The sequence below is a fragment of the Suncus etruscus genome, chromosome 13, assembly GCF_024139225.1.
Source record: "Suncus etruscus isolate mSunEtr1 chromosome 13, mSunEtr1.pri.cur, whole genome shotgun sequence".
Lineage (NCBI taxonomy): Eukaryota > Metazoa > Chordata > Mammalia > Eulipotyphla > Soricidae > Suncus > Suncus etruscus.
Window position 1 is genome coordinate 45,448,095 of NC_064860.1, and position 15,647 is coordinate 45,463,741.

Below are 15,647 nucleotides of genomic sequence, written 5' to 3' on the forward strand. Positions count from 1 at the left end.
TAAATTATCAGGTCATACATTACCCAAGTGAGTTTTTAATCTTCCATTTGTTCATATTTGATAATTAAATTCTACTTAGGGGAAAGACTGTTTAACCTTTTTTTTCTTCCTGTTTTTGTTTATTTATTGTTGCTTTTTTTTTGACTACATCTATTGGTGCCAGGGCTTACTCCTGTTTCTATGCTCAGGAATCATTCTTGGAAGTGCTCTGGGGATCCTCACAGTGACAAGGATCAAACTATGGTCAGTTATTTGCAGGGCAAACACCTTAATCCCTGTACTATCTCTCTAGCCATCGTCTTTTCCTAGATGATCAATCTAATAGTGAAATAATGTTGATTTAATATTGTCACCTGACCCATCATAGGATCATTACATTTGTCAGATACCTAGTTTTGTTAGATCAAATAAAAGTATTAGACATTATAGGATAAAAATTTCCATTCATTTTCCTGTTTTTATCTTATTACTTTCAACATTGACTTTAGAAACTATGTCAGAAAACAAATCATATTTTCTTGACAATTCTATTCTGGGATCAATCCACAAGGTTCATTTTTCTTGCTTACAATGACAATATTATTTCAGGCAGTGGTCTTGAAATGCATGTTAGAAGTAGTTCAGATGGGAACAATAATTATACTGTTTTTTAACCAGTTTTCTAAGTAGGAAAACTACAAAGAAAGAAAAAAAAAACAAAGCAAGAAATAAAAATACCTAAGTTTTCTGATAAAAACTTATATCTTCAAACTGCAAGAAAATTTTTTTCCTTATTGTTGTGGGATTTGGAGAAAAGGTGACACAGTTGTAAGTGCTGAGCATCTATCCTGGCTCCACACTCAAGAGTGACCCTTGATAGGGCTTGGGAAACCAATATGTGCAGGAGATTGAACAGGGTTCAGCTGCAAGCAAAGCAAGTGCTTTACCTCCTATACTATCTTTCCAACCCACAAAGAGAATTCATTAATTAGGTGATACTAAAAGAAACATCTCAAGTTTGAGATGAACTTGCTATGTATTTCTTGTTGCATTTGTAACTATTTTATTCAACACATCCTATTTGTATTCTAACTGTGTATTAGGGAAAATGAGAGCACAAGAGGACTGACACAGTTAACCTTGGTATTAGAACATCTGCTGGCAGTGAATAATATCTAGGACCCATAACACCTACTGCTTTGAAGTCCTGACAATACCTTTCTTAGTGACAAGGATTTAGTTTCTGAAGGAATCCCAACCCTGCGGGTTGTGTCACGTGAGATGTTTGAGACAACTCCAAAGACTTCTTAAGCTATTCTAAAGAGTGCTTGAGCAAGAGCAAAACAAATTAATGAGCTTTTTGTGGTGCAAATTGGTGTCAAGAATGAAAATGAGAGCCTTGTGTCTTTTTTTTTAACCACACCCCAGTGCCAGTGTATAAAAGGAAGGTTCAGAGATTGGAGAAACCATCACACCTCACAGACCCATTCTTCAGTTACCAACCTCTCCACTCCTGACACCATGCACTGCAACTTCAATGGCACCGTCTTCCCTGGCTGCTACTGGGGCAGCTTTGGCTACCCACTGGGGTACAGCGTTGGCTGTGGTTATGGTAGCACCTATTCCCCAGTGGGCTATGGCTTTGGCTATGGTTATGGTGGCTGCGGGTCTTTTGGCTACAGGAGATACTGGCCCTATGCTCTCTATCAGTAAAAAGTTGGAGTTCAGAGGAGTTAAGAACCTTCTGTCCCAAGACTGAGAAGCTCATCTCTCGACCATCTCCTTGACTTGCAACTCTACTCTATTTTCTGTCAATTCCCCAATGACTGCTTTTCAGAACAGACACCTGGGTCCTGAAGGAAGAAGAGGAACAACAAGAAGATGCCTGCAGCAGCCTTGCTTGCATGATGTTTGCTGTGAGGACCTGCATTTCTTTGGAAATTCTCCTCATGGTCATGGCTCTTGTCATGATGAAGTTGTAGAGGTGCCTGTCAAATTCTCAATAAACTTGTCTCTTCACAGCATAACATTCTCACCTGAGTGCATTTTTCTTTCTTGGTGGGGGCAACGAGCAGATTTATTTTTCTCACTGTGGGTTGTAACTCCACAGTGGATAACGACCAAATAATCATTTATATGATATAATATAGAGTTTAATAATTTATATGATATGAAACTAGAAAAAATTTTCTTTTTTTTTTGCCTTTTTGGGGGGGGCACATCCTGTGACACTCAGAAGTTATTTTGGCTATGCACTCCTGGCTCGGGGGACTATATGGAATGCTAGGGATTGAACCCAGATCTATCCTGGATCGACCGCATGCAAGGTAAAGGCCCTACCACTGTGCTATTACTCTGGCCCCAGTAGAAAAGTTTCCTAACCTTTTGCTCCACTCTGGTCTCCTTAATTTTTTAGGGGGGGGGTCATACCTGGCAGCTCTCAGGGGTTGCTCCTGGTTCTGCTCTCAGAAATCGCTCCTGGCAGTGTCAGACTACCATATGGGATGCTGGGGATTGAAACTGGGTCTGTCTGGGCCTGCCACATGCAAGACAAATGCCCTACCACTGTGCTGTCTATCCAGTCCTTCTGGCCCCCCTCTGACTTGTTTCTGTCCTGGGCATAGCCTTTCCACCTTCAGTCTCTGTTTTATCACTTGTGCTGCCATTTATGTGGTTTTTTATTTGTGGCCAAATTACCACCTTTCCCCACCCCCAGCTGAGAAATGATGCTCTAGAAGGCAGGTCCTTAAGATGAGAAAAAATGTCCATCTTAACCTTATTTTAACTCTTTGATACTTATTTCTGATTCCTTATATATAGTACACAAGGAATATAGTACATATTATATTATAATATAATATAGTAAACCATAGAACACCATTCATCACTGTGATTCTTCTTTTTTCACTATTGCTATACCTCCTCAAGAAAACCTCACATGTAGGGGTTCCATTTATTTTATTTTTTCTTATTTTGTCAGTCACACTGAGTGGTACATAAGGCTTCTTACTGAACTTGGTGGGCTGGAGTGTGGACCATATTGGGTGCCAGGGGGAGAACCCTATCTGCTGTACTATCTCTCTGGCCTCAACATTTCCAGTAAATTTTATGGTAAGGTAAATGAAAAACAATATATTCTTCCTCAGATATGCTAAAGAACCCCGAAGAATCAAATATTAGGATTCTGTAGCATCAATTGTAATATATATACATTCGGATTCTGAGAATGTTCTAGAGAAAAGGATGAATTTCCTTATTAAACCACCTAGAGATTCTATTTTGCAGCTTAGAAGCAAGGATGGAAGACTTAATCTTTATAGAATCACTGACAGACAGTGAAGTCCATCCTTAAGAAGTATATGTCCTGAAAATAAAAGCTAAGTATTAGAAGTATTTTTGAAGATATATCAATCTTTCTCTAATGTTCTTTTAGAGAGAACAGTATTCTTTTTATAAACCAACTAAAGTTTCCCCTATTTTCACTGAAAAGATGATAAGTATATAAGTATATACACCATGAATTCATGGTATTACCAAGATTAACCCTACCTCTTATCTTCAGGTGGTCATATTACATTAAACTTGTAAATGAAAAAAGTAAATGCTATCACAGAATGAGATATAAATATAGAAGAGTGTTTTCTTCATCATGTAAGATCTCATTGACTATCTTTTACAAAATATTAAAAATATGGATAATTTTTCAGTTGATCATCTTGACAGCCAATAAAACTCTTGACACTTTTTAGCAGCTTCATATTATGTTGTGTTGACAATGGTAAAACAATTGAACATATGGCTTGGAATAGAATAAGAAAATGAGTGTTTTATTTATTTTCTTTAGAAATTAGAGTTAATTGGAACTTAGCTGTGTGTTTGACTTTTCTACAAGGATTCCTATTTATGAAAATTTTACTCAAAGAAGCAGAGAGACTATCTAATCTAGTTTATGAAATTATGTTGTACCTAAGCCCCATCACCTGACTTATCATCTTAAAATGTAAATCCTGGGAACATAGCAATAATACAGCTGGTAGGGCATTTACTTTGCATCTAGCCAATCCAGATTCTATCTCCAGCATCGTCAAGACTGCCAGGAGTGATATTTTTGTTTGTTTGTTTGTTTGTTTGGGCCACACCCAGTGACACTCAGGGGTTACTCCTAGCTATGTGCTCAAAAATCTTTCCTGATTTCTTGGCAAACAATATGGGATGTCAGAGATTAAACCTAAGTCCGTCCTAGATCAGCTGCATGAAAGGCAAATACCCTACTGCTACACTATTGCTTTGGCCCCCAGGAGTGATTTCTAAGTGCAGAGCCAGGAGTAAATCTGGGACACCTCTGAGTGTTGCCAACAAACAAAATGTAAATTATTATATTTATCTTAGGAAATACTGGTTTGAACTCTCGGACATGACTTCTAAATATCTAATTTTTTTCAATTCAATTGAAATTTGAAGTGTCCTTGACATATACAAATTGTGTATATTTAAGTTATACAATTGGATTTATTTGTTTTTTGTTTGGGGGCCATACTCAGCTGTGTTCAGAGTTTATTCCTGGATCTACACTCAGGGATCATTCCTGGTAGAGCTTAAGGAAACCACATGCAGTCCTGAACTTTATGTAACTGAGCCTGGGGATTGAATAGGAGGCAGTTGCATGCAAGGCCCTGTACATGTCAGCCCACCACAGGATGTTTTAACATAGACTGTGAAGTGCTTCCTATCAATATGCTAATTAACATATTCATCATTTTTTATAGTTCCTTTTTTTCAATTAGAAAGTAGCATGAAACATTGCTAATTATCAGGGACAAGTGAATCAAAATTTTCTTATGTCCAAAGATATAAGAAAATAAATTTGTTAGTGAGAGTGTAGAGAGACACTTTATCTCCATGCTCTAATTCCTGTGTTGGTGGGAATGTGAGATGATGGAGTCACTATGAAAAACACCATGACCGAGAGTGCAAATTTATGAATAGAACCATCGTATGGGTCCAGCATAACTTCTGTGTGGTCAATTAAATCTGTGTCTTGGGGGGATGTTTGCATTTCTGTGTTGGTTTTAGCATTGTTTACAGTAGTTCAGATATAGAAACAACCTAAGTGTCTGTGGACAAATTAATAAACATTTCCTTTGTGGGATATATAAACTATTATATAACCTTAAAAATAAAGGAAAATTCTGTCATTTGCAGCATCAAAGATGGGACAAAAATTTGAAGGGTCTTGGAACTATTTCAGGAATTCTAGTTAAGGTGGTCTGAAGATCATACATTTGAGAGGCACTGTTTTAACCTATGACACGTATAAGTTATATATTATCATCTCTCTCATTTCCATTCATAATCTTTTTCTTTTTATTTACCTTTATATAAGTTTTCACTTGGGAATCTGAGTCCTATAAAAGAAATGCAGTTATAATCTCTAATGCAAATTAAGAGAATATCTTTACAATCTGGAAAATGTACAACATGTACGTTTTAGCACAATATGTGTGGGCTGAACATTTTCAGCCCTGGTTACTGGTGCTGAAGGTTCTGTCTATGCATGATGACTAAAAAAAAGGTATTTTAGTGGTTATTAAAAAATCTGTCTAAGAAAAGTGAAATTACTGTTCTGTGCAATATAAAAACATCATATATTATTTATTTTATTCAGTGAGGTTTAACTTGTATCTACTGTAAATTAAAGATATATTTATCTTCAGATCCTACCTGGGAAATGCATGGAAAATATTTTATGAGGTATGAAGATTTATTTTACTAGTTTCTATCTATAATTTACTTGTATGCCACTTATTTGGATTTATTAACAAATCCTTTGTTCATGACTTTTTATATCCCATATTTATTTTTAATTTTTATTGTGACCAAAGTGCATTACAAATATTTCACAGCATCATTTATGGTATATAGTGACAATGAATGAGGGGCATTTCCACCACCAGTGCTGTCTTCCCTCTGCCCCTGTTCCCAGTATGCATCCCATATCTCCCTCCTATACTCCCCAGTATGCTAGTGCAACTGGTCTCCACTTTACAGCTTGTTGTAGATTGAACATCCATTCCACTGTCATTGGAGGTAAAATGGATAAGAAAAAGGGGAGAAAAAATTTGGTGACAACTACCAAAAAAGAAAGAAGAGAGAGAAAAAAAAAAGAAAAATGGAAGAAAAAAGAAAAAATGGGCCCAGCAAATAAAAATAAATCTCTAAATAATAACCACAAGCATGAAAAAGAAAGAGAAAAGTGGAAGAAAAAAGAGAAGGAAAATAAAGTCAAAAACTAACAAATCAAAACAAAACAAGAAAAAGTATGGGTGCTGGAGTGGTAGGGTTTGGCGTCCCCCCACCTTTTTTTTTTTTTTTTTGCATAGGCACAGTAAGCATTGGGGAAGAAAGGGAATTCCTGTGGCCTAAGAGATTCAGGGTTTCTCCATCCTTGAAGGATACCATCTTGGGATCAACCCCTGGCTCCATATATGCTCATTACCCCATCCCAAAGGCTTTTTTTGTGATGCCAGGAAAGTTTCCTCTCAGCTGTGTGTGAGAATATCAAGCCACTGTAGCTAGTGATCTTGGTATTTGTGCAGGTTATAGGTCAGGGTCTAGGATAGAGTCTTTAGGGTCTAGAGGTTCCTATCCATAGTTGTTGTGGTGTCCAGTCTTCTGTAACACTTGCTCCCTGTTTTAGTTCACTCCCTAAGCCGAAGACTAGGATATTATGGATCCAAAGGTTATGCTCAGTCTCTATTGTCCAAGTTGGACCTCTACAATAAGACATCTTGTTGTTATTGTTGTTGTTTTTTTATGTGTCCTGGACTACAGCCTAGGGTGGGGTTTTCCTTATTAGTCCCAAGGTAGGCTCTGTTTATTCACAGTTGTCAAAGTCAGTTTTCTGTTGTTGGTGCTCTTATTTTTTACAGTTCAAAGGACGATAGCTCTTCTGATTTCCATTTAGTGTTAGGTGATGTGATAGGACAGCCTTGTCTTAGGTCAAGTTTTCCTTTCCTCGTTGTCATATCAAAACTGGCACAAGTTGGTGCCAGAGTAGTGTTATAAATCTCCCAATGAAGCTTAGTTCCTGGTGATGTTGCCGGAGCTGCATCATTTCTACTTTGGGGATCTGGGTTTTCGGATTGGACTAACACTGTCCAATCTCTTGGGGACTGGTTGTATCCACATGTTCAGGATGGGAGGCACCCTTCTGCTATAAAAAGTGAGTTCTTATCCCTAGAAGATAAGATCTTGTTTCTGTGTCTATGGTTTCCCTTTCTTTATTGTTCCCATACAAAAACGTATGGTATAATACTGTGTTGCTGGTGCTATTCTGGGTAAGGCTGACAGGCTGCACACACAGTCTCTGTCGTCTGGTTTTGTTCTGAGCTTTTATCCCAGTCAAGGCTTTTTGTACCAAGCAGCACCAAAAATGGTAAGGATAGAGAAAAATGTATATATTAAAATAGAACAAATAAATAAAACTAAGTTAAAAAGGAAAGGTATTCAAATAAAACAAGTGGTGGAGGAGGCTACTTGTATATTTAGGAATACACATCTTAAGATGTATTGTTATACAGGTATTGAGCTTCCATAGGTGATATAAGACCCCCAATTAAGTGTTTTGATATATTCTTGTGGGGAGTAAAAGCCAAGGTACTTTTCGATTCACAGGCCTTGGAATTGAGTTTGAGAGATGCTTTGCTGCATTACGAGACCATATAGTGTCTTTGAGCTGGAGTTTTGCTGAGGCCCATTCCTGTATTGTGCAACAGTCCACGATTTGGTGGGGTGAGAGGGGCCATCAAGCATGAGTCAGCAGGTGTGCTGGTTGTAGTTCTTTGCCGATGCATGAGAACGGGGACCCAGAGGGTGTCTTTCACTGAGGAGCTGGAAGGTGGTCTGTTGGGGCAGGAGGTCAATCTTGGTGCCTACCGAGTTAGGAACTGAGTGTAAAGAGAGTTAAATTAGGGGAAGATAATGGATCAGGTTTGAAAAATGAGGGGATAGAGGAGACACAGGGGAAGGGGAGAGGCAATACATGACAGGGGCTATATACATATACATATACATATACATATACATATACATATACATATACATGTACATATACATATATATATGAATTGTTTGTCATTTCGGCTTGGAGTCAGTACAGAAAGTCACGTCCATAAAGACTGACTTTAATGATCTATTTGAGTGTTATCATCCAAATCTTTGGTATTCCGTTTCCTTTCCTAGGAACCATCTAGAATGAAGAACATTTTTATATAATGCTTAAAAAGTATATTTGTTTAGCAGGCACATTTGCGCCCGTGCAGTTATAAAAATGAGTATTAGTAAGAAAAGACACCACTGCAGGGTGTCCAGTATGAATATGGGAGGAGTTTCCCTCCTCCCCCCTCCTCTCAGAGCCCAATTGTCAAACCTGGCCCTGAAGACCAGTTTGGCATGGGGGGGGGGATCTCAGTCTCCTGGACTAAGTGGTCAGCCCAGGAGGCCATTGGCTAGCTGTCTGCCCAGATTTCCAGCCATACACGTAGGAGAGGAGCAGGAATCCTGGCATGTGGTATTGTCTGGGTCCAGCTGCAGTCTCCCTCTCCAGTATGAAAAAGCATGGGGGAGGAGTTTGCCTCCTCCCCATCCCCCCAGAGCTCAGATGCCAGACCTGGCCTTGAAAGCCAGCTTGGTGTGGGGGGCTCTCGGTCTCCAGGACTAACTGGTCAGTCCTGGGGGCCTTTGGCCAGCTGTCTGTCCAGATTCCCAGCCATGCCAGTAGAAGAGGAGCAGTAATTCTGGCATGTGGGATCTTCTGGGTCCAGCTGTAACCTTCCTCTCCAGTTTGAAAAAGCATGGGTATATTCCATATTTTTAAACTTTTTTGATTTATTTTGAATGTAGGAACCAAGATGATTTGCTTATATTCTTCAAAATACAAACAAAATAGGTCTATAAAAATTAAAAAAATACAAGCAAAATAAAGAATATTTTGGGATTGAGTGGTAAGAAAAGGTTGGAAGAACATTTGATACTATATTCAGACTTAGCTGTTATCAGCAGGAAATATGGCTAATTTATTTTAAATTATAAATCAGTTTATGTACTAAGCCACGCTAAACTTAGTGTCCCTTATGTAGTAGACACTCAATAATTAGAGATTGATACTTGGTTAATTTTCCTCAGTTAAACACGATAAGGATGTGTGTATCCATTTGCTAAAGTTTTGTAACTTTCAAAAATTCATAGCCATTTGTGCATTGGAAATCTCTACATTTTGACGTGGGTTCATCTCATATACCCATAAAAAATCTTTTTTTCCCTCCTTTCTGTTTAGGATTTTTCAGTGAAATAGTCTGTGGGACTGAGACAGATGATTTGAATACTAAAGGCTCTGATCTCCAGCAGAACCTTCCAGAAAGTGAGAGGGAGAAAAAGAGAATTAGAGAAACAGAGAAAGAGAAATATTTCCTTTCTCCATTTAAGGGGGTTTAGAGTAAAAAAAAGACAAAAAGCGTGCCTAGAGAAGATTCTGAAGTACTTCCTTGAATTAGAAGTCTGTGACTAAGTGTTGTTTTGACAGAATCTCATTGCATAATCCTCTCTTGAATGCAGAATGTGGTGTTATTTCTACCTTAATGGCTTGTGAATTGTTTTCATAATCAACTTACCTTCATAAAAGAGAGAGTTTGAATTCTGAACATTTCTTAAAAATTTTTATTTGTCTACAATTTTTTTGCCTCAAAAATGCATTCATTTTGAGAAAGTGAGGGTAAGTGTGTGTGTATGTGTGTGTGTGTGTGAGAGAGAGAGAGAAAGGGAGAGAGAGAGGGAGGGAAAGAAGAAAGAGAGAGAAGAGGGAGAGACGGGAGAGACGAGAGAGTGAGGAGAGAGAGAAGAGAGAGGGGAGAGAGGAGAGAGAGAGAAAGAAAAAGAGAGAGGAGAGAAGAGAGGTAAAGTGTAAAATGCCTGTCTCAGAAGTAGGCAAAGGATGGTTGGTGGGAGAAAAAAGAGCATTAGTAAGGGTGGGAAGGAAACTGGGAATACTGGGAATATTGATCTTAGGACATGCGCACTGCTGAAGGTTGTTGTACATTGTATGATTGAAACTCAATCATGAACAACTTTATCTGTGAAACAAACCCCACAACTAGAGTATGAATAACCTATGACCATGGTGTTTAAATAAAAATATTTTAAAAATGCACTCTGATATTTAACAAACATTGGTTGCTTGTTCTATTTTTTTTTCTGTCCACCTTTTATGTTAGTCCTCTCATCTTTAGGTGTCCTGATTATTTGATTACTCAGAAGTAATGATTCATTAGTCACAACTGAATATATGAATACTAATTTGCATTTACCTATTTGGTTCACAGGACAGGCTTAAAGTCTAAGACCATCTTTAACAATATATTGTTTATGTGGTAATCCTATTCAATATATGCCAATTTGATCTAAGAGTTCCTTAGAGAGATTTAATATCTGCCTTTTATCACAAGATTGGCAGAGATATATTCCCCAGATCTTTACATGAACCAAGTATTTGGTTACTATCCAATGAAAGTGTTGGCCATGAAATTAAGACAATCACAAACATAAAGATGAATAAATAAATGAATAAATAAATGGCGTTATATATATCCAGTGGAATCAGACAAAACTAAAATTTCAAGATGAAGAGATGATAAATGGTGATAAATTAACTCAATGGAATCTGACACAGCTAAAAGAAGAGATGAAATCTTTCCTTTTGCTGCAACTTAGATGAAAGTGGAGGATGCCATGTTAAGCAAAGTGAATCAGGGGAGAGACAACTAACTTTTATAAGGAGCACAAAGAAACAAATAAAAAATACACACAGTAGCCATTGAAAACAAAGTTTGGGAGACTGCCAATAGGTCTGGGGATGCCAAATTGGATCGGGGAATGTGGGGAATGAGGATGGGTGTTTGTTAAAGGAACATTGGAGAGTTTTGAGGGCCTGGGCATTAGTAGAGTATGGCAGAGTAATATTGCATGCCTAAAACATCTATACTGACACTAATACTGCCTCAATTTAAAAAAATGAAAGAAAAAGAATGTAAAGATAGAATCATGGCTAGCCAGTCTGACATATAAATGATCTACATACATATATACACAATACAAATATAGACATGAATATTGAATGCTCTACTATATTTTCATGGTTCTTGCACAAGGTCATGATTTTTCTCATCTATCTTTTGCTTTGTCTGTCTTTTTTTTTCTTTTCCTTCCATATCTGTTCTTAAGTTTTTTACTGCTTAGGGAACCACAGGTTTCTCTTACATTCTAGAGATTTTGTTAAGGCAGGCTCAGTTCCTAAGTAGACATATAAGAACATTCATAGCAAGAAGAGAGATCAAGAGAATGGCTCTCAGCACAATAAAATCTCTCACAATCAGTTACCCTTTACAAAGTTTTGTATTGGCCCTCCTTTTAGACCCAATAAAACATTCTTTCTGCTATAATGGATACCTGTGGAAAATTATCAGATGCTTTGTTAGACAGAGTTCTTTCTATGTAATGTAAGACAGCATAAATATTAGCTATGAAAGAACACATCGATGAAGTTATTGGATACATTTTATTCAGCATAAATTTTTATACCAAAATTTTGCTTGCCTTTTATGACAGTACCTAGACATATTAAATAAAAAGATAAAAAAGAAATTTATTATACCTAGGTGGCTGTAATTTTTAATTTTTCATAATTCCTTATTTGAAGGTTACCTTTCTCAGGAACATTAAAAATGTGATAGTTGGGACCCAATGGATAGGCTCAACTTATGCCAACTTGTGGCTTTGCGATGACAAATGGGTTAAGTCATGCTGAGCTAATAGCCCACTCACCCACTCACCATAACCAATAATGTGTACATTTTGAGAATTGCATAATTACCTTTGAGCTAAGTATTTTACAACATGCTTTCATCCCAATGACCCTTTATGACACTGAAGAACTTTTGATGACAACTGATCTGAGATTTTTAAGTAGAGCAATCATTTTGTGTATTTTCTAGTACCATTTCCCCCTCAACTTTGATACTAAAATAAGTAGATATAAGAATTGATATTTGGGGCCAGTGAGGTGGCGCTAGAGGTAAGGTGTCTGTCTTGCAAACGCTAGCCAAGGAAGGACCGCGGTTCAATCCCCCGGCGTTCCATATGATCCCCCCAAGCCAAGGGCAATTTCTGAGCACTTAGCCAGGAATAAACCCTGAGCATCAAATGGATATGGCCCCCTCAAAAAAATAAAAAATTAAAAAAAAGAATTGATATTTAATGTTTTGGGGCTTGACATAGGTCATTGTTCCTCATCACAATCCCAGAATGTTGGCTCTATCTAGATTCTATTATCTAATTTCACACTGGCAGTATCTGAAAGTTAATGTGATCTATTCATGTTCTTAAAGCTAGATTCTAGAGTCTTGATGTTTAACCCCCACCTAATTGAGTTAACCCCAGTTGCCTTATTAGGGGGTGAGGTTTGGGTCACACAAGGTGGCGCTCAGAGGTTAGTTACTCCTGGCTGTCCACTCAGAAATTGGTCCTGGCAGACTCTGGAGACCACATGGGATGCCAGGAATCAAAACAGTGTCCGACCTGGGTTGGCCACGTGCAAGGCAAAAGCCCTACAGCTGTGCTATAGCTCTGGCCCTGCCCCCGTTGCCTCCTAAAGAACTGAATCTTTATGTTCCATGAAGTAGTAGTCTTAGATATATTTTTCACTATTATGTCCCCCAAATTAGATACCATTAAGCTTATATTGATACTACAGTAAGTATCATGGATACAAATACTATACAATTCTCTTTTATAATTATTGCAAATGAAATTCATTTGTCCAAATCTAAAAATGATTTTTTAGGGTGGGGATCATTAAAAGGAGATTATATGGGTATATGAACTTGAGCCCAGAAAAATAAACCAAAAGATCAAAAAGTAGAATTCTAGTGTCTAATGGTGAAGGTCTATTGAAGGGATAGAGCAGAGACCTCACAAAGAAATTTCATCTCTCCTTGCTTTCTTAGTGACTTTCATTCAATGAAGCTTTCTAAAATTGGGTCATCAAGTATAATATTTTCCAGTATAATTCTTCATAAATGTCAAAAATAATTTGATGCTCTGGTTTAGAATGATGTGAAGAGGCATAACTAACTCTGACATTTGATTTTCTGTGTTTGTTTTGTATTGAGCAATTTTGAAAGAAACTTACTAAGTCAGGTAAAACAGAATTCCTATCCAGCCTCTATCTGATCAAATTCATAAGTCCCCATCATCTTCTAGGTAGTAGATTTTTAGTAAGAATCCTGGTCAACTTATTTTTGCTTAAAATGACTCCATCTTTTTATTAAACTCCTCTCTTTTTCTTAGTCAGTGTCCATCCACCAACTTTTACTATGCCTCTTAGCAATACAATGCCCCTTTTCCTTGCCTTTAGAGTTGAGAAACATCTCTCTCCATTATTACAAATCTCGTGTACTAACTGCCCATGAATTAACTCTGATATGCCATTTTTAATATACTATGAATTATTTATTTCTTGTGAGTTAGGAATATATTTAAGACTTCTCTGCATTCAGTACTTACATATTTACTTTTAAATTTGTTTTTTTTATAATTATTAATATAATGGGTAACTTTTCTTTGTCTCAAGAGTGTTATGGTATATTCTTCCTGGCCCTAATATAAATCTTAAAGCATAATTTCCTTTTATAGATATCTGCCCTACTGCATGCAGTCAACAGTTTATAATTAGAGCATCTAGCTATATCTAGCTATCTATCCATCTATTGATTGTAGAATTTAATTTAACTTTAATTTTCATGTCTAAAATTTATTAGAACCATTGAGCTCTTTCATATTCATATCTCAAATCTTGGAATTGAGCTTTCTGATGCACAAGGATGGTGAATAAATTCTTGGACACTAAAAATATAGTTTGGTGTGGCAAACTGCATGCCTTTTTTGTGTTGTGGAGAAGTCTCTTAATTGGAGCATTAAATTCAGAGTCTAGCTTAACTCAAGACTTTGAAGACATGGCAGTTACTATCATTACAGTGTCAAAACCCATAAAGAAGTATCTTCTATGACATTGATATTTAGTCAAGCACAAACTTCTTTTAAGATTAATGGGGATCTCTTCTATTTTTTCATTGAGATCTAGATTAATAAAAATAGCAGTTCCCTTAACATAGAATATAAGAGGTATATTTCATCATCACAACTCTTCACTGAAGCTCTATCAGACTACATATCATGAACACTTCATTTGTATTCAGTAGCCATTAAACTTGTTTTCTAATCAAATCATTATCTCTTGATAATATGCTAGACCTGTTCCCTAAAGTTTTATATTGAAATGGCTAGTGGCAAAATTTCATGTATTCCCTGGGATACACTACTGACTGAAATGATACGAAAGAACCTTCTTACCTATAGGCTATGACTTGTGTTATTGCTGCAGAATTTGCTGACCATTTGGTTATAAAAGATTCTAGTTAATCCTAGTCTACTGATTGATCTTTATATCTGAGCTTTTGATACTTCTGAGAAACCTTGTTCTTTGTTGAGTTCTGGGTTGTTCCTCAATCAAATATACCTTTTGAATGTATCAGGTCATATCCCTTCAGCTTAGTAGAGAATTTTTCTAGAACTTCATCACTGAAATTTGTGATTCTTATTGAAATATCTTGTGTTCTAATATTTGTATCAGTTATTTTTCAACAGTTTTCTATTCAAAAACTTTTCTGATTTGACAAAGGACATGTGGATTGAATATTTGTTTGATTTTTTAATTATCATGTTATGAAGCTTGTATTTTCAGTTACATTGAAGCAGTATTTTCAAACCAGTAGATAGGAGGTTTGTTAAAAAAGTACTCTTCAAAAAAGACATTAACCTAATATTTGGTCTAAAGAAAATGGTGATTTGGTGTTATTTAGGTTAATTTTATTTATGCATTTTATAAATTATATATAATATATAAAATATAAAATATATTTATATAATAGCCAAAGTTCAAAAATAAGATTAAAGCAATTTGTCTCTTGAGCCAAATAATATAGAATGACATCCTATCTTGAATATGTTACACAAGGTAGGAATGCCATTTAGTACAGTCTTTATGGAAAATAATATGGAGATCCCTCAAAAAAACTAGAAATTGAGCTCCTATATGATCCAGCTATACTACTCCTAGGGATATACCCTAGGAACACAAAAACTCAATACAAAAATACTTTCTACACACCTGTGTTCATTGCAGTGCTATTTATAATATCCAGAATCTGGAAACAACCCAGATGCCTGACAACAGATGAGTGGCTAAAGAAACTGTGGTACATATACACAATCGAATAGTATGCAGGAGAGATGAAGTCACAAAATTTTCCTATACATGAATGGACATGGAAAGTATTATGCTGAGTGAAATAAGTCAGAGAGAGATAGACACAGAATAGTCTCACTTGTCTATGGGATTTAAGAAATATAAAAGACTTATTGTAATAATAACCAGAGACAATAGAGATGAGGGCTGGAATGACTGGCCCATGTTATAAAGCTTACCACAAAGAGTGGTGAGTGCAGTTAGAGAAATATCTACATTAACAATTATCATGACAATGGTAGAGTGGAAGAAA

General features: G+C 36.6%; 1 protein-coding gene across 1 annotated transcript; it reads left to right on the forward strand.

Moving 5' to 3' along the window:
* Positions 1 to 1,500: 1,500 nt before the first annotated feature.
* On the forward strand, positions 1,501 to 1,961 carry LOC126025800 (keratin-associated protein 8-1). Its single transcript, XM_049785566.1, has 2 exons — positions 1,501 to 1,688; positions 1,817 to 1,961. Exons 1-2 carry the CDS (start codon positions 1,501 to 1,503, stop codon positions 1,959 to 1,961), a joined length of 333 nt encoding a protein of 110 aa, XP_049641523.1.
* The last annotated feature ends 13,686 nt before the right edge of the window (positions 1,962 to 15,647 follow it).

What these genes read in the sequence shown, in the direction of transcription:
- LOC126025800 (XM_049785566.1), top strand. Translation starts at nt 1,501, where the DNA reads ATGCACTGCAACTTCAATGGCACCGTCTTCCCTGGCTGCTACTGGGGC. An exon ending in TGGCCCTATGCTCTCTATCA is followed by an intron (nt 1,689 to 1,816) that starts GTAAAAAGTTGG and finishes ACTGCTTTTCAG; the next exon opens with AACAGACACCTGGGTCCTGA.